Raw genomic sequence first — 18,705 nt, 5'->3', positions numbered from 1 at the left:
CCCTTTCCATGCCGGGCATCCCCACGCTCCCCAGGTGCCGGCCGCTCCCCATCCAAGAACAACGGCTGGTAACGCTGGCTCCCGAGGGATGAAAGTTGTGGGGGCACCACCGAGGAAGATGTTTTATTTGCGTTGGACAAGACTAAGACCCTCCTCTTCCTCAGTTAGAAGTAGGGGCTAGTTCAGCTCTGTCCCCACTCAGTGCTCTGCTGATGACCCCACTTACTTCACCAGTATGATGTGGTGTTGAGCCAGACCTCTAAGTTTCAGCTGCAGTCAGGATGACCACCTCCATCTGTCCTCAAATTTTAGAGGTTGCTCTATTGTCCCTAGAGCAACCCTTTATTTGTCCCATAAAGATAAAGAACAAATTCTTTTGGATCAGGTGTTGGGCTTTCTTCAGACTTAACAAACCTTTCATTGCAGGCTGAAAAAAATTTAAAACTGGAAGAAAAAATCACCATGCTGCAACAGCAGAATGAAGAACTCAGAGCCAGGATTGAGCAAAATACTGTCATAACAAGGTTTGTGCTGATATTTGCAATCTGTCTGAGCTTGAAAGGAGACTGCAGATCTGAACTGCCCAAGGCTGGCATTTATTTCAGAAGGGGAAAAACTTATTTCCTCCTGAAATTGTATTGGTGTCCTGATATGCTTGTTTTATTAAAAAATCCTTTTTATATCGAGGTTTGCTTACTTTAACATAAGGAAGGCCACGTATCTGTCTGTGTATTTCCATGATTTTCACATGCTGCTGAGAGCAAAGTTGCCTGTAGCTTCTGATCTCAGTGTCAGCGCCCTGAGACCCATTAGTCAGTGGGTAATGAGGATGGGAAACGGGGCAATTTCAGGAGAGACATCCTAACGATGCCACTGTCACCCAGGTGGGGTTATCCTTTGGTGGGCTTTTTTCATCTGTACCCTTGTCACAACTTGACAAGAGTGACAAGGCTCCTTGTGTTAGGTGGTATAGAAATAGAGAAGGGGAGGACAGTCCCTGTCCCAGAGAGTTTGTAGTCTGCTGTAAGGCGAGAGACCGCAGCTGGAGCCAGGCAGAAGGGCTACCAGGGGAGATGCTAGAGCTGAACTTGTCCCAACACACCAGCTGCCTAGCCGTCATTGTTGCCAGAAATGATGCCATTCTCCTAAAGTGCAATTTAATTTTTAGCTGACTTTTTAAAGCTTCAGCATCTCATCTCTGATTTAATTTTAGTTTTTGTCTTTCTTGTGTCTCCTTTATTAATGATTCAGCCTTTAAAAATTGTCTCCTGCATGTAGATATTTTTAAAAGGCACCATTGCTTGCCCTAACATTCAGATTGGGCTGAGGATTATGTTTCCTCTCACCTGATTGTAAATACCTGCAACATACATGTCACCGTCTGAGGTGGATGTCTGCAGCCTTTCTGTGCTTGGGGAGGAAAACCAGGAATTTTTAAGGTCTGGTTCGCCAGACCGGTTTGAGACACCTGCTTCTGGGCTGGATGAATTGTGGTCTGGAAGTGGCAGTTTCTCTCCGCGCCTGCGACAGTAGCCGGGGCGCCTGGGTCAGTGCTCGGCGTCTCTGCATTGCAGCTACTTGTCTCTGGCTGGGCAAACAGCACCTTCCACTCCCGGCCAGCGTCTGGCTGCAGCGCTTTGCTTCTTGCTTCTAACTACGTAGGTACTGGTTTCGAAGAACATCTTTTGGGAGAAATGCTGAATTTGAGGTTGGCCTGGAAAGTCAACTTAGAGGACAGTCGTTTTCAACAGTAACAGTTCGGGGACAGCTATAGGGACAGTGTCAGGCAGGGCTCTAAAGTCAGAGTTACTAAAACACGCATTTTCCTGGCAGCAGTAGCCGCCCCGAGCGCTCATTTCTGTTGTACCGGCACTGCCTGGGAAGTGCAGCATGAACGAGCTCAGGGAGCCGCCCTTGCTGGCGAACAGAGTGGATTAGAGCTATTTCTGCTGATTTGCAGTTTGCGTGCCCGCGCGGCTGTGGCAGCTCAGCAGCAGCGAGAGGAGGGAGGGGAGCAGGAGGGATGGGAGCCAGAGCAAAGCCAGCCTTTGCAGCACGGCCAGCAGGAGAGACCCAGAGGCGTCGGGGTGCTGAAGGGTGCCCCACAGACTTATTTCCAATCATAGCCAAGGGCGGCTGCAAAGGAAAGAAGAACCTTGCAGGCAGATCATGCACCAGCTTTGGACAAGGAGCTCCACAGAGCCTCTGCTGGGACTTCCCCAAGCATTTGAATAAATCATCTGATTTCCCAACATCTTGGATTCTCCCTCCAAATCAACTAGCATTTTTTTGGTCCTTTGGACTGGGGATGTTGGAGGCCCGGTAGTTTCCAGCACCCTAGAGATGAAGATGCCCAGGAGGGTGTCTGTTGGCATAGCCCAGGCACCTACTGACCTCTGGGCCTTTTGGGGGAGGATTTAACGTGAGTCGAGGGCACAACTCAAGCACCTTCCCCTGCATCCCTATCGTGTCGGTGTGCCCCTGCAGACCTCTGTGGTTTTATGGCTGTGATTTGTTACAGCTGCTTGAATTGTCAGGAAGCTGGCAGAGGAACGCATCTGATCCTAAGCCTGCACTGCTGGGGATAAAGGTTTCACTAGATGGGTTAGGTCTAAAATTGGAACATATATCATCTCAGATACAAACTTACATAGAACACATTTGCTTTTACATTGCCTCTCTTCCTTCTTCTGCCGGAACAATGAAGAGGGGCTGAAGGGGCATCTGTATCTTTTACAAGCAGCAATGCTGCATCTGTCCGCCTCGAGCTGAAGGCAGAGGCATTGCTGAGAGGTGCCGGCACGGCTGGCTGTGCGAGCTGCCTCTGAACCTGGGTGGCGTGAAGCTGGCTCTGCCTGTGCCCAGTCACGTCACATCAGGTAACACCATGTAAATTCCCAGCACAAAGTGCACAAGGCTAAAATAAGCGGCGCAACAAGCAGCAGCTCCTTTCTCCATCCCGGTGCCAAACCAGGTCTCTCTGGAGGACGTGTCCACATGCTGCGTGGTGTGTCCTTAGCTGCAAGGCTCTTTTCTGCTCAAACGCCTCGCTACTTACCTGCAGATCACGCGCAGAACTTGCAGCCTGCCTCTGCCACTAAATTGCAGTGGGCATTAGTGCCACAAAGTCTATTGTGTGAGCGACTCCAGAGGTCACCGGTACCGTGCATCCTACCATACCTCTAGGAAGCAGCACTAAGCCTCCAATATAAAGGAGGCTGATACGTGCTGATGGGTGCGCTTGTCTCCTGTCCAAGCGGTGCCTTTAGCAGAGGAGGGAGCTGAGCCCTTCACCGTGCTCTGAGGTCTGTGCTGGTGTGACTAGCCTGTTCCCAGTACCCAGATGAGCTTTACCAGGCAGTCACACACTAAGCCACACAAAGGCAGGGAAGGCATGTGCTTTTTTTTTTTTTTTTCTCAGCGAATGCTGGCTGGAAAAGGATGTAGTGGGGCTTTGTGTATAATTTTTATTGCCAGCCAGACACTGCAAAAGAAAAAGTAATTTCATGTGTAGCAAGCGGTTTCCTATGGAGTTATTTCTTCAGGGTGAGCTCCCATGTGGACTTTTTCATGCCTGTGAGCTCATGCCACAGCTGGTTCCCCAATGGGACCATGAATAGGATTTTCCTCCTCTACCAGACAAGCAGCTTTCTGAAAACTTCTGCCAACTTGTGTCTTTTAATCCTTTAACTCTGCTAGCCACTGCTTTATGGATCAAAACTTTCCGGGAGTGGGAGAAGGACAGACATATTCTTGATCACCTGAGCTCCATTTCTGTAGGAACCGAGGCTAAAAAAGCAGAAATTCTTTTAAAATATTTTTTAAACAAAATTGGAAATGCCAACCCCACCCTCTCAGAGACTTTTGATGCCACAAAGAGAGTGGACCAGCAGCCCGTGACATCCGCTATGGGCATCAGGCTCTACCCAGAAAAGGAGTTGTGCAGAATTTCATGTGTGCATCCAAAATCCACACCCAGCTGCTGCTGAACCCTGGAAATACCTAGGGGGAGGTTAGGTGCCTCCCTGTTTCTTTCTATAAAATTCTAAAAGTTGCCTGTAGATCAGGTTAGGTACATGCCCAGAGCTGCCCCAGGCTGATCACATCAGGACCTGGCTCCTGCCCAAGCGTAATGGGGCTGCAGAAGCCGGGTGTTCCCGCACGCATCCTCCGGGATGGTGGTGTTGCCAGCACATGCCCAAAACACATCTCGATCAGGTCCCACAGTCTGCCTGCACTGCCCCGTTTCTTTTAAAACCAGTCACCTGGTTAGATGAGAGTAGACTCACTAAGGTTGTGGTGCCCGTAGGAGATTTCCATGCCTCACCTCCCAAAAAGCCATCAGGCTGTAGGGCATTCCGGGGAAAACACCTCCCTGGTCCTTGCTGGTGAAGTTTCCCTGGTATTGCAGTCAGGAATAGAGGGTTCATTAGGACCACGGAGAAAGGAGCTGGAGAAGGACCCATAGCTTCATGGCCGTTTTTAGAGAGGAGAGGGAAGGCCTCAAAGCTGAGCTGAATTCTGCATCAGGACATCAGCTAAAACGGGGAGCATGGAGAGCGCAGGCTCCTTTCCCTTTGCATGCAGTAGCAGCTGGTTGGAAGAATCAGGGATGCAACTGCTCGCTCTCACCTCTTTGCTCTTGCGCTGCTGCCCCACAAATGCTCTCTCGCTCGTGGCACAGCTTTGGTGGCAGGGTTGGGAAACAAGGGTGAGAGTTACAGCTCTCCACAGAGTTGGGACTTTGGATTTTTGTCCTCAATCAGACAGAAGAAGGTCTAAAACCCAGGACTGTCCCCCTCTGGGGGCTGCTCTAGCTGCTGTGCTGCTCTGGAAAAAAATGGGACAGCACTGCAAGCGCCTCTGGGTTGTGAAACGGCACAGGGCAAAGGTGGCTGGAGCCAGGCATTGAAGCCAGGGAGAAAGCAGGATTTAAGGAGCCCACCTGCACTTTGTGCTGCTTATTGGTTATCTGCAGGGGTGCCATTGCTGGGGCAGGCCACCTTGGGGTGAGCTCTGAAGTCCCTTGTCTTCTTGGTGCAGGAACAGAAGCCCCGGCCAAGGCGTTGCGTGTGCAGGGAGCACAAGTGCCCTCTGACCCAGGGCTCTGGGCTCTGTCTGGGGGTGGGTTTGGCTCCACGGAGATTTATGAGCACATTCCCAGGTAGAAACTGCTGTGCCAGCGAACAGGTTGTGCAAACAGAGGCCACAACCCCATGCCGCTTCCTCCACGCGCTGAACGGGGCGGGTGGAACGCCCCTATCAATCAGCTTCATTGCAGGGTAGCTCTCAGGGGGCCAAAACCAGTTCAGCCACGAGCAAATATTGATGAGAAGAGGATGACTGAAACCACCGCGCCTACCTACATCCCCAAGCTAAGTATCTGGGGCCAGCTCTGAAGTCCTCTCCAGATGCCCAGGCTGGGCGTGAGCGTGGGACCGGCATGGAGCTGGTGTGCTCTGCCGTCCCGGCCGCCCGCCGTGGGGACCGACGGGGTTCTCCTCAGCTCCCACCCTGCTCCCAAACCCACACCTCCCAGGGACGGCCAGCGCTGGGGGACGGTGAGCGTGCGCCTGCGCTTTGATCTCAGCCTAAATTTCCAGTTACTTTCTCCACCCGCTCTGGCCGTAAGTGGAGAATCCTGTTCTTGCAGTGCACTGCAGCCTTGCATTTTTGCTACTTTCAACTCTATGTCCTGCCTCCCTCTCCAGGCAATTGTCAGAGGAGAACGCCAACCTTCAAGAGTATGTTGAGAAAGAAGTGGAGGAGAAGAAGAAGCTGAGCAGGACTAACGAAGAGCTCCTCTGGAAGCTGCAAGAGGGAGATGCTGTGAGCCCCGTGAAACTCCCACCCACATCATCCACTTCTTTTTATCGCTGCTCGTCAGGGAACAGCTCTCCGGCAAAAGTTAGAACCTTGCGGCGATGATTCGGCACCCGCGTGCCAAAAGTCCCCTGCCTTTTACGCATTTCCAATCTGCTAAATGTTGCCATCCAAGGAAGTATTACCATCAGCAGGCACCCAGGGTTCATGGCTGCAAGCATGCTCGGTAGCTGCATAGCTTTACACTAGGCAGGGTACTCTTATAGTCCCCATAGAGGAGCTCTTGGTTCTGACACGTTGATTAGGGTAGCAAAAACATAGCAAAAAGATAGGACAGCAGAAAGTTAGGATAGCAAAACGTTTAGTTTGATGTGTTAACATTTTAACTATGGTTAGAGCCAAAAGTTGGAAAATACTATATTAATGGTTCATCAGAATGAACTTTTGCTGCAGTATTTCAGGTTAGTTACAAATACAGTTCAAGTTGTGAATATTTCTGTATATGTGTCTGTGTTTATATACATGTACGTATTGTACCTTTATACCTATATATATAGACGCACACACATATATATGTAGTTGAAGATGTTCTGAATTGCATTTTTTTATATTATTGGATACTACTAAGTGCTGATATATTTTCATTACAGTCAGCAGTTTTCTAACTCGTGCCTAAGACTTGTATCTAAACGAAATGCATTTCTGTTTAGCCTCCCAGGAATATTTATACCCAACCTAGAAGAAAGTTACACAGAATTAGAAGCGCCTTCCAAATGACCACCAAGTGGTACTCTATGTAACATGAACACCAGCGACTTTGAAATTCTGAGACAGTACTGCCTTTGAAACCATCACCTTTGCATTGAACACCAGAAAAGATACACATACCATTCACTGCTTTTTAACTCTTAGCATCGATATTGTAAGTGGAGATAGGCTAGAGATGAGAAACCTGAGGGTTTTAGCGAATTTGGTAGAGGTTACTGGGTAACGTGTTTCAATTTTAGTATCTTTAAATCCTAGTTAGATCTTCTCTTGTTTTACCTTGTCCTGGTTTGGATACAATCAGAACCTCTGGTTGTAGGTTCCTGTCCATTTTGATTTATTTCAAGTCCCGTAAGCAAGGAGAAAATAAGTTGTTCATCCTTGACCTTTGCTGGCCAAGACGTTTCCAGTATTAGGATGAGATACCAGGCACGTGCTAGGGCTCTAGCCTCCTCCCACCTGAAACACCAAATAGAGCACAGAGGACTACATGGGCGCAAATGAGGTCAGAATTTCTTTCCTTCCACATATATATTATTTCACATTGCTAAAGCTTACCCAAAGTTACGGAGCACTTTTAAGATTCGTGGAAAAGAGCAGCTAAACTACCTTTAACTTCCCTGCCTAGAAGCAAAAAAATTCACCCAGGCTCGGGGTGACCCCCCCCACCCGAGGGGGTGGCAAGGCCGAGGAGCTGCTCCGGTGGGACACTGCTAGCAAGAAAAAAAAAAAATATATCTCTGAGCATAATTAAAAAAAAAAAAAAAAAGAGATCTGTGGGATGCTTTTCTATCCAGCTTGCGTGCATTCCTGCTCTGAACACGGGGGGGTCAGAGTAAGCGGGAGACAGTGGGTGCAGCAAACCCCTGGGGTGCGGGAGCAGCTTTCCCACCCGGGACACCCTGTGTGAGCGGAGGTGGGATTGCACAGCCCTGCCGTACTGCTCGGATGTGAGCTGTGCTTCAGCTTTCCTGGGAAGTACTCAGGATTCACAGACTGCAGCTTAGATACAGCTTCAATCACCGTCAAAGCACCTGTGGCCTGCTCCACAGCTTTTCAAAAAAACAAGGTGATTTTTTTTTTTTTTTCTCCTTTTTAGAGAAATTTATTTTTGTAGCAGCTTTTGCATGATACTGTGATACTGAGTAAATTGAGCATCTTCTTAGAATAGATCATGGCACACCAACTACTACTGTTGAAATGCATTACTAGATTTTAGTGTGTCCAGCAAGTACAACCTGAAAGTAAGACAGATACCTAGCACACACATGCACACAAAGCCCCTTCTTGCCAAGTACAATTTTAATCACTTTCATACTTGCTAAATGCACAGATATCTGCAATACCTACTGCGTTGTCATGTTTCATCCCACCAATACAATTCTGATACAATGAGATCATAGGATGAATTGGGTTAGAAGGGACCTTAAAGATCATCTAGTCCAACCTCCCTGCCATGGGCAGGGACACCTTCCACTAGACCGGGTTGCTCAAAGCCCCATCCAACCTGGCCTTGAACACTGCCAGGGATGGGGCAGCCACAACCTCTCTGGGCAACCTGTTCCAGTGCCTCACCACCCTCATTGTAAAGAATTTCTTCTTCATGTCCAATCTAAACCTATTCTCTTTTAGTTTAAAACCATTGCCTCTTGCAACGACACCATGCTAAACCCACTAGAGCATATTACTGCTCGGGACGGTCTGGCTGAGCCTGTCCTTTTTTAATTTATTCATTCTTTCCCTCTATTTCTGGTGCTTTCCTTATCACATTGTTGGTTTAAATGCATATGCAAGAGATGCTTCCAGCAGTGAATTGGGAGTGGGGCTTTTACGGTGGGAAAACTGGGACCGATCCCAGCTCCACCATCATTTGGTATCATTGCCAATCCCTTTCCCATCTAATTTTTGCCTCCCAATCCTGCCCTCTCACTGGATTCTTCCTTGGCACGGCCTCTGGGGCCTGCCCGATCGCTAGCAAAGCTGCAGGAAGTTTTGCCTGACCAGAAAGGACCCAGCAACCCATCCCTGGGGGGGGTGTGAAGGGTGGTTCCTTCTGGTGCAAGCCCAGAAACATGGACTTTTCCCCCCCAAAAAAGTTATTCCTTCTTCCTGCTCTTCCTCCGTCCTGTCCCTCCTTGCCTCTGCGTGCCGGAGGAGGTGTGAAACAAAATCCCAGCTCACTCCGGCCCCGGGAGGAAGGGAGCAGCCCCTGAGCGGGGCAGTTGTTCCCACGGGATGAAGACCCCCGTGTGCATGGCCAGGGAGCTGCGACCACGCGAGGCGAGCCTGGCATCCCCAGCGATGTGGGGCCACATCCCTAGTCCGTGCTCCTTGGCCGTCCCTGCTCAAAGGCAAGCAAGGGGAAGCTTTTGCTTTCAGGGGGTTGGAGACTTCCCGAAAGCCATGGCGCCCATGGGGGCTTTCCCATTCGGCAGGGTAGGGTGGCCTTTGGCAGCCAGCGCTAAGCAGAAAAGGGTTTTTATTGCCCCTGTGTCTCTAAAAAAGCAGCAGTTTGATTTGGTTAATCTTTAATAAACACAGAAGGCTGCAGCGCCAATAAAACCAGCCTACAGCTGCTCTGAAGGGGCTCCAGAGACTGGCACTGGGAGTGAGTGGGATGGCAGGAGAGCCGGCAGCGAGCAGGGGGGCACAGAGAGCTGGGAGAGCTGGAGGAAAGCTCCATTTTTCTGCCAGAAAGCGCCGTTTGGCCCCATTGGGATGGCACCTCCTGTGGCTGCTGGCACAGAGGGGTTAACTCAGCAGATGCACAGTGGCAAAGACTTATGGTGGTGGCAGGGGAGGAGGGCGGGAGGAAAGGAAAAACTATCAAGTGCAAAAATCAGGTATTTTACGTCTCTGCACTGATGGTGGTTGTGTCCCATGGACACGCTGAGGAGCCTCTGTACAGTTTCCCACGCAGCAGTTCTGTGGTCCCATTTACTGTGTGGCTAATGATTACAGGAAGAGTTTGTATTATTTCAGTTATGATGTACAGATAAGTGTAATATATTCCTGATAATAAATATATGCGCCAGCGCACATATGGGCCAGTGCATACGAACTGGTGTGTCCTGCAGTGTTTTCTGTATGTCTGTGCACACGGAAACTGGAATAAATGGAAAACAAAGCAAAACCCCATTACGGTAAAGACCGAAGCTAGCCAGCCACTTAGCCTCCTGGCAGCAGGGCTGGTTGGTTGGGTTACCCGACTACGGTTCACATGCTATAAATTGCATCAAAAATCCCATGGATTCATTTTGCCGTAAGGCTGGGGCTCCCAGGAGACCAGGGATCATGGTCTGCAATGTTTCTATTACGGCGTCGTGCTTCAGCACGCGCTAGGAGGAACGTTTCTGCCGGTGGTTCAGGCACAGCAGCAAACGCGCGCGCTCTCCAACGCGCCAGGTCCGCCGCGTTCCAACACCCCGTCCCCTTGCCCTGCCCTCCCGCTGAGAGCACAGAGTTCCTCAGGCTTTGCCAGCAACGATTAAAAAGGGACCAGGGCACATGCCACCTCGGGAATGTACCTGATAACGTCCTCCTGCAAGATTTTTCACCGGGCCCCTGGCTCGCTTAGCACAGCCGAAGCCGTGGGAAGGCCCAGGACTGAGAGGAGAAGGAAAGCGGTGTTTGCGGGGCCACGGCCTCATTTATCGCAGATTTATCGCAGGACACAGAAGGAGGATGCAAACGATGCAGGTGGTGGCAGCGCAGACGAGACTCCTCCTGCCTGGCGGTTTCAGCGCTGTCCTGCAGACCCTAACCTGGAAAACCCCACCAGTAGAACTCCTCATTCATTACACAGTCCTCATTTCCCGAGACAACAAAATTTTGCAATGCCAGCAAAATTTACACCAGGTGGTGTAAATTTTAGGCTAACTTTGCAGGTTCATGAAGTCCCACCTAATACCTGAACTGGTTCTACAATACAGGGAGACACTCACCTCAATATCAGCAGCAATAAGCTGCTCAGCACTGAGCACAGACCCCAGCCTGCAGTAAATTTCCCAAATTACATATTGTCCCACCGGTCTCAGCAAGCCCAAAAGACTGGGCAGAATGAACATGAGCAACTCCCAGAGCAAGTGCTCTCCTGCAGAGACTGGGACAGCCAGCAGACACTGGAACAAGCTGGAAAACAGAGGCAGGCTTGCAAATGAGGACAAACGATACGCATAATTTATTTGGATATCGAGAAATATATTTTAATGCTGTACCACATAATTACAAGTGAATTTCCAAATTCCAAAACCATCGTTCAGGGGAGAAGTATTTACAGTGTCGCAAGGATAAAAAGTAGCTGCACACCTGCGCTGTGCTCTGAGGGTAAGGTTCACATTTTAAAACTTAAGGCTTTAATCGCTACATGAACACGGTAAAAAAACAACCCCAAAAAATCAAACCAAAACAAAGACCACAACAAAGATAAAAAAGATAAAAAATAGATTTGTTTGCAGAACAAGCATTAAAACTATTCATCATGCCCGTAAGAAATTCTGAGAAATCATTAGGAAAATAGACCATCAAACAGACAACAGAAAGGTATTTACATTTTGCTTAATAATTAAAAAATAAAAATATACAGACTCTTCCATGGCTTCGGTCAGTAAAAATCCCTTTACTGACATGACCCAACCTCATGCTAGGTTTGCCAGCACACCGCCTCCGGGCTGCCAGCGGCTCCTCCTGCTCCTTGCACCCAGCGCAGCTGGAAGGCACAACGTGCTGCAAGGGAACGCTTTGCTTCCCACCGTTATCCTGAAAACATGAGTCGCTCCGCCGAAACCACCGCCCCGCGCGGCGTGGGGAGGCAGCGGTGCCTCTGGCTGCCAGGTCTCAGACAAACCTCTCGTCTCGGAGCGTGAGCCAGGAGCAAATACCCTGAGAAAAATCGAGGTCTGGCTCTTGCTAGCAGAGACGTTCCTGGATCGTCTGGTTTCCAGCTGGGTGTCAGACACCCCACGGGACCCCACTGTTAACGGAGAGCGTAAGGCAGCCCGGGGGGGTTTATGGGGCAGGCATTGCTGCTGGAGTGGGAAATGAACGATAAACCACGAGGCGAGCGGCAGCAGGCAGAGCGACCGGCGAGGCAGCTTTGCCTTCGGCTCGCCTGTGGGATGCCGGCATGCCTGGCAGCGAGTGTTGGTTCACTGTGTACATATCGATTTAGCCTTGAACAAGTGCAATTTTTTGGTAAGGGGAAGGAAGAAACGGAACCTGCCCATATAAGTTGGGCCCAGCGGATGTCCCGAGGTTATCCGAGGGTTTAGAAATAGAGATGCTTTTTCTGCCAGAGGGAAGAGGCTTCCTCCGAAAGGGGAGGGTGGCGAGACGTGTGTAAGGGAGGGACGGCAGGGAAGCCAGCTGCATGAAAACCAGCACCACTCCTCCTCCTCCTCCCCTTCAAAGCAAGCCCCTCCAGCCTGCTGGACCTGCGTCTCGCCCTTCATTCATTTGGGCAGATGACAGCAATGCTCACTTGTATGTGGCTTTCTGGGGGCGGAATTTAGGAAATCCCACTGGAATTCATTAGTATATGAAATGCAATCACTAAAGAAGCAGATTTTACAAATATAACATCCTATCATATTGCTTTCTGATCTCTGAGTTAGCAGGAATGGAGGCAGCAGGCAGTGACAGGCACGCTCTGCACACTATGAATAGGAATTTGTTTTCATCCGGGATGGACAAAGGGTAAGAGCGTCCAGGGCAAGCACTGCCACCTAAAACTTTACCCTTCCAAAACCCCGGCAATGAACAGCAACACGTGGCATCAGCACCAGCAGTGTTTTCACCAGCGTGGTCCCCTGCAGCCCCCTTTCCCCCGCTGCGACCAAGCACAGACGGGTCCAATCGGCTCCGAACCAGCAGCGCTTTGCCTGCAGCACAGGCACTCGCCGCCCGAACCGGTGGCAAACTCCACCCTGAGGGATGGGAAAAGGGCGAAATGAAGCCGAAACCCAGCCGGTAATGATTTTCAGTGATCAAAGAATTGCAAGCAAATAAGCAAAATCTAGTCATTTTTGCACAGAACAATTCATTTTTGGTATGTGTGCGGGGAAGCTGTTTTGACAGCAATTTTCCATTGAGAAAGGCTGGCTGGCTACGTGTCCGGATTTGCTATATAACTGCAAGCTGCAGCCTCGGTGCTGCCCACCTCCGCCTGCTGCCCACCAGCAGTCAGCAGGACCCTTCCGACAGCTTCCCCTCAAGCGAGCAGACCGGGAGCAACCAAATACGCTGAAACAAGGTCAGTCCTTCAGGCCAGAGCCTGCCCCGAAAGATCAGGCAGGCCATTTTTACTACGCCTCTCGGCTTTGGCAGAAAAGGATCTATTCTCGTGCTGAGCAAAGGCATCGCTTCTCCATTCCCACCTCTTCATACAGCAAAATGCTCTGCATCTGTACAAAACAGTCTCATAATAAAATAATGACTGAAGTATTTACAAAGAAAAGATCAAATGAATGAAAGCATATCGTCCACAACAGCAAGGTTATAGCAGCAGTCGCATGTCTTCAAAGATATCTGGCTTGATATATGTTACATGCAGACATCAGCAGGGAGGCAGAGGAGACGGTTAAAAAAAATAAAATAATAAAAAACCCACCCATTCAGCAAAGTCCTTGACGTCGTCCTAGAAAGAGGCAGTTAAATTTGCCTTTCAGCTTACAAAACATAAAAGCAAGGGCTTGACGTGGCCAGGAGGGGATGGGGCAGGAGCACGCAGCTGTGTCAAACTCATCACCTCCTCACCAGTCCACTCCCCAGGTCAAGTCACGCAAAGGGGAAGGCAGGAGGTTCCCCAGGTCCAGCAGGACACGGGGGAAGCAGGTAGACAGAGAGCCCAGGAGGCACGTACGCTTCCCCGACACCGCGCAGGGCTGCAGGCTCCCTCCACCGCCTTGTTTCGTGGTGAGTAGCAACAACGAGCAAGAGCGACGGCAGCACCCGCCGGTTCTGCAGGGAACCGATGGGATGAAGAAGTCACGATGGAGGAGTGGGAGATGGGGCTAAGGATCTTCACCTCCAGCAGCAAATCCGCAGCGGGTGGCTCTGGGGCTGGTACGGGTAATGGCACATTTAAATACCAAATCTGGTGACACAGGAAGGTTTTCCTATTAACCTTCTCAGAGAAAAATGCCCCCCATCAGGACTTTCCCTTCTTCTATGTGCTGCTATTATATGCCACAAAAGCTGAAACAAAGTTATGGAATATAAATACCAGAACAGATCCCTAAGTAGACAACAAAAATAAGTTAACATTTATAAAAAAAAAAAATTACATACAGCAAGAAATCTGCATATTTTTAAATAAATTTCTTTGGAAACACACTTCCAGTCAGAATTCACCCCCAAACGGTCATTGCTAAATGTCTTAATTGCTCAGAATCTGGTACCCAAGGTAGGGAAAAACATCCTTACGTCCCCTCCCACCACATCTTCAGTGCTTTTTGGAAGGCAGTGGAGAGTACCAACCTTGCCTGTGTTTAAACAAAATAGACCTCAACCTAGTGGCTTTTAATTTCTATATTCTTCTCTCCCCGCTTGAGCAAGACTTTCTATATGCACAAGGCACAAAGGCTTGGCAGAAGGTCAAGACCCAGCGACTGGAGCAGACCTTGACTTCATTTTGTGGGGGGAACTGCACTCAAAACGCACCCTGAAATGCACCCGGGAGGCAATGAACACATTGCCTTCACTCCCTCCAATTCCAGCCCTGGCAAGAAGAGCCTCTCAGTGTACGAGAAGGAAGCCGAGATCAAAAGTTTTCAGTGGGCAGAAAGGCTATAAAGTCTCTCTTGGAAACCTGTGAGAGATGGTCCACGGTCGGGCTGTGTAATCCAGGAGATGATCTGGTTCCCCTTTTCTGCTGCACCAGATGCCTGGTGAGACCCTAGTCAAGTCATGCGGGGGTCTGTTCTTCAGTTCTCCATCTGAACGGTGGGGACAAGAGCCCGTCCCCTTTGTCAGCGAGAGCCATGCTGACAAACAGATTAAAGATTGTCTGGTGTTCATGTGGAGGACACCTAGGACAGCATCCACTCAGGTTGGGAGAAGGGATTTCTGCAGTATCTATTTGGGATGCCCTGTCCCTGGAAGTGTTTGAGGTCAGGTTGGAGGGGGCTTTGAGCAACTCGATCTAGTGAAAGATATTCCTGCCCGTGGCAGGGAGGCTGGACTACATGACCTTCAAAGGTCCCTTCCAACCCAAACCATTCTGTGATTCTACAATTTCTTTTTCAGTACAAGCTGAAGCATGAATTTAAACCAGTGGCATTACATGGGCATGGCCCACCTTCATGACGGTTTAACAAGCCTTTTTTAGGGCAGTGAATTTGGCTGGGAAAAGCTATTAGAGAGAATTAAAAAAAAAAAATTGCATCCTACAGCAAAACCAAGGCATTGCCGTCCAAACACAGACCCTGGTCTCAACTCCAAATTTCTCACCTTTCACAACAGCCTGGAGATGATCTCCAGCCCCAAAGGGAAAGCTCTCCTCTTAGCACATCAGACCCTATGCTCACGGATCAAGTTCAAGCCCCTGAGGATCCTCCTGTGCTTCCCCTTCCCGGGGCAGAAACACTCTCCACCTGCTGACGCCAGACCAGTCTCATGGCCAAATCCTTTGCTAACGCCACGCGGCCGGCGCACAAAACTGACGTGGGGAGAGTAAAATAGGTCCCCACTTGTTGTCGGAGCCGGGCTCACGAGCACTTGCGTTAGCCACCTCACCACTGCAGCCGCACCGCCAGTGATGCCTGAGGCGAAGAGGTAGGACGGCTCTTTGGAGACACCCGTTCTTTTTGAGCCATTCAAGTACTTGCACCACGTAGTTTTATGACTAAACCTAGCAATCCCTCTGCTGAGTGTACGGGCAGCAGAAACATCTGCTGGCCTTACCTGCGCGCTGGCAAACGACCATTCACCCGACAAGCAGCCACCACAAACCCTCCCAACATTTCACAGCAGCAGTGCGCTTTAAAGCATATGAGTACGTAGTTAAAAAAAAAGTTAAATACAACAAAAACTATGAGACCTGATACTTTAAAGAATGCAAGTCTTGCAGGTGCTTTCTTAACCAGGTGAAAGCCGGTGTTTGGCAAGAGCCTTTTTTTTGTGCGTACACGTCGGGTACAGCTCATATCGGGTGAAGGATGGATCTGGTCTAAGCGTGACAGTAGCACTGCAAAATCTGCTCCATGTATAGTCAGGTAGAGTATCTGTGGGGAGGTAATTCCCGGGGCTACTGAAAGAAAGACCTTTGTGAGGCCTGGTTTCATAGCAGCATTGAAGGTTAACTGGCACACAGAAGCAGTTTTCTTTCTACACACTGGAAAAAAAAAAAAAAAAAAAAACCCAAACAACCAAAAACCAGAAGAGGGAGGAAGGGAAGCGCATAGCCCCAGATTAGCTGACAGTGTCGCCGGGAGTATGCCAGAGGTGTGGCTTTTTTCCTTGTGATCCCTTTTAACTGTGCTACTAAGCAAACTGCAAGCTGCAGCGACAGGGCTGGCGGGGAGTCCTGCATTACCCTTCCTTATTCTTGCATTACTGATTAACCAGATGTAACCTGGTTCAGGATCCCCACCACAAAGCATCCTTCACTGCAGCCATTCCCCAGTTGCCCATAAGCCAAACATGCCGTCATTTACAGCTGTCCGAACCAGCGTCCGTGTTTCTCTCTGCATCTGCTGAGGCCGTGTAGGTGGCTTCCACGCTGTGCCATATTCCATAGGTAAAGTAGATGATAAAGCCTGCAGAAGCCAAGAGGACAGGGCACCGTTAGGTCTGTAAGGAAACAGAAACCACTACTAACACCGATCGACACAGGTTATACCAGGGATAAGTCCAGCCATCCTGATAGCTAGCTTCTAGCAGACAGCCACTACCTTCCTTAGAAAAAAAGCCATTAACACAGGCACCAGTCTTTAAAACACAACCCACCCAGGCCCCAAACGGGGGGGGGCTGATTATAGAATAAACTTCTCATGCTTTCCAGCGAGTTCATTGCAGTCCATTCTGCAGAGAGCTTTCTCTCTCCGTTTGTGTGCCTACAGCCTCCATCTCAGTAAAATACATCCGCAACTGATGCTAGTCTTACTTGTTTTCATTGTAACAAATTCCCTGGGCATTTCAGACAATTCAGCCTTCTCCACATGGCTACTGGGAGCACCTTGGGATGCAGTTCAGTTCCCCCAGCTCCAGAAGCACAAGACCCACCACCTGGACTGCAGTTCAAGGCCAGCCAACAAGAAATGTTGTGTGCTTTCTTGTTGGCAACAAGACCCATAAGATGGTTCATGGGTTGTTGTTTTGTCCTCACAAAGGCTTCACGACCCTTGAATTTAAAACAAGGCTTGAGACACACGGCCTAAATGGCTTCATTTAAGTCACTGAGATTGACCAAGGATGATGAGAGTGCAGAATCCCTCCCTGCAATGCTACAATATATTTATGGTTAACAAAATCTAGTGACTTTAAACATAGCATTTTATTACTCTCTCACACTCACCTATGAGCATCCAGACTGCAAACCGTATCCACGTGCCTAGGTCTAGCTGCATCATGAGGTAAACATTCACAAAAATACTCACAACAGGAAGAAGGGGCAAAAGAGGTACCTGAAAAAGAAAGACAGATACATTGCATCCACAGGGCAGATCAACGGGCAGGCAAGAACATCGCATCCCTTGTGAATGGGAAGCGATGGCTGTTACCAACTCTTCAGCTGCCAGATCTGAGAAAAGGCAAGGTTAGACCAAAACGAAGGACATCAATCCACTGTCGGAGAGGGATGTGAACAATGTTGTTCACCTGTTTTAAGAATGGTTGTCCTCGTTTTGTGGTCTGGAAGGAGGCAAGAGGCAAATTTTAGCAGCAATACTAAATACTTGTGGGGCAAAGGAGAGAGAAAGAAAACCAAGGACTGCATCACGACAGGCACCTACTGAAGACCAGGAGAAGAAGGTAAGAGGAATGTCAGAGGAGGGACCCGAGGAACTTCATCCAGCAGGTACTGAGGTAATGAAGCAATATAGAGCAAATTTTCCCAGAGCAGAAGAAAAACGGGAAATATTGTAAGAGACGAGTGCAGCTGTACCAAGAATGCCTTAATGATCTGAGATACAAAGAATAAGACAGTAAAGCCAAAATGCAAGAATCAGAATATAAAGAATAGCACAGGCATGTAAAGACAAAATCAGAAAGGACAAATTATAACAGTAGAAAGGTTTGTGAATATGGTAAAACCAAGAGGCACATGAATTTCACTCCTAAGGAAAAAGGAGACTTACAAAAAGAAACAGGCTGAAATGTAGGCTTTTCTTGATTTAAGCTTCACAAAAAAACCCCAAATTTATGGTGAGCAGCCGTTCACATCATTAGAGAAAGGGGATGGGCACACAAATTAGAAAACAGAAGAAGAATATTTTTCTAAATTAGGTTTTGTCAAGTCAGTAGGGACAAATGAAATTTCCCTAGGCGGGTGAGTTATGTACCCAGAGATTGCAGAAGTGATCTCTGAACTATTAATAGGCATCTCTGAGAGCTGGTAAGGTAGACTGGTAAGGTCTCCAAAGACTGGAGAAGGGAGACAAATTACCTATTAAAAAGAAATACAGAAAAACAACTGGGGAACAAACCAGTCAGCCTTGGATTCCCAGAGACTTTGGAGAAAAATCACTAGACAGTCAGGTTGTAAATGTATAAACGACAACAAGGAGATAAGAAACAGCCATTACAGATTTAGCAGTGACAGGTCTAATTTTTTTCTCCTCAGGGTAGTGGCTGAGGGGAAAAAAAAGGAGGTGAAGTATCCTGATTGTAAGGCAAAGAGACCTCCTCAGAAGCAAGTTCAGAAAATACAGTCTAGACTACAGTTCCGAAGTTTTCTGCTCCTGGACATTTCTGTTTCCAGTGAGCTGCAAACACTACCTTGGGCAACGCTGGTTCAATTAAATTATTAAAATCAGAGAATTTACTGAAAAACTGTAATTGAAGAACAGTAAAAATGAGAGCAGTTTGGAGGATGGGATTAGAATTCAAAACTAATTTAATAAGCTGGGGAAATAGCCTGAAATCAATATGATAAAACATGACTTGCAGGATTGTACTGGG

General features: G+C 48.7%; 2 protein-coding genes across 16 annotated transcripts in view; one reads left to right on the top strand and one right to left on the bottom strand.

Moving 5' to 3' along the window:
• Window positions 1-9,649, top strand: part of MTUS2 (microtubule associated scaffold protein 2) — a 314,225-nt gene extending 304,576 nt beyond the window's left edge. For all 9 annotated transcript variants that reach the window (XM_030042804.1, XM_030042809.1, XM_030042806.1 and 6 more), the window contains 2 exons: window positions 427-524; window positions 5,712-9,649. In XM_030042804.1, the coding sequence (XP_029898664.1) occupies window positions 427-524; window positions 5,712-5,928 (315 nt within the window). In that variant the 3' untranslated portion in view covers window positions 5,929-9,649. The remainder of the gene's footprint in view (window positions 1-426; window positions 525-5,711) is intronic.
• A 1,118-nt stretch (window positions 9,650-10,767) lies between these two features.
• SLC7A1 (solute carrier family 7 member 1) overlaps window positions 10,768-18,705 on the bottom strand; it is a 48,445-nt gene continuing 40,507 nt past the window's right edge. For all 7 annotated transcript variants that reach the window (XM_030042776.2, XM_030042772.2, XM_030042771.2 and 4 more), the window contains 2 exons: window positions 17,102-17,210; window positions 10,768-16,343 (listed from right to left, as the gene is read on the bottom strand). In XM_030042776.2, coding sequence (XP_029898636.1) covers window positions 16,234-16,343; window positions 17,102-17,210 — 219 coding nt within the window. In that variant the 3' untranslated portion in view covers window positions 10,768-16,233. The remainder of the gene's footprint in view (window positions 16,344-17,101; window positions 17,211-18,705) is intronic.

The sequence above is a fragment of the Aquila chrysaetos genome, chromosome 19 (genome assembly GCF_900496995.4).
Source record: "Aquila chrysaetos chrysaetos chromosome 19, bAquChr1.4, whole genome shotgun sequence".
Classification (NCBI taxonomy): domain Eukaryota; kingdom Metazoa; phylum Chordata; class Aves; order Accipitriformes; family Accipitridae; genus Aquila; species Aquila chrysaetos.
Note: the sequence above shows the minus strand (reverse complement) of the source record. Positions and strands in the feature narration are given on the sequence as shown.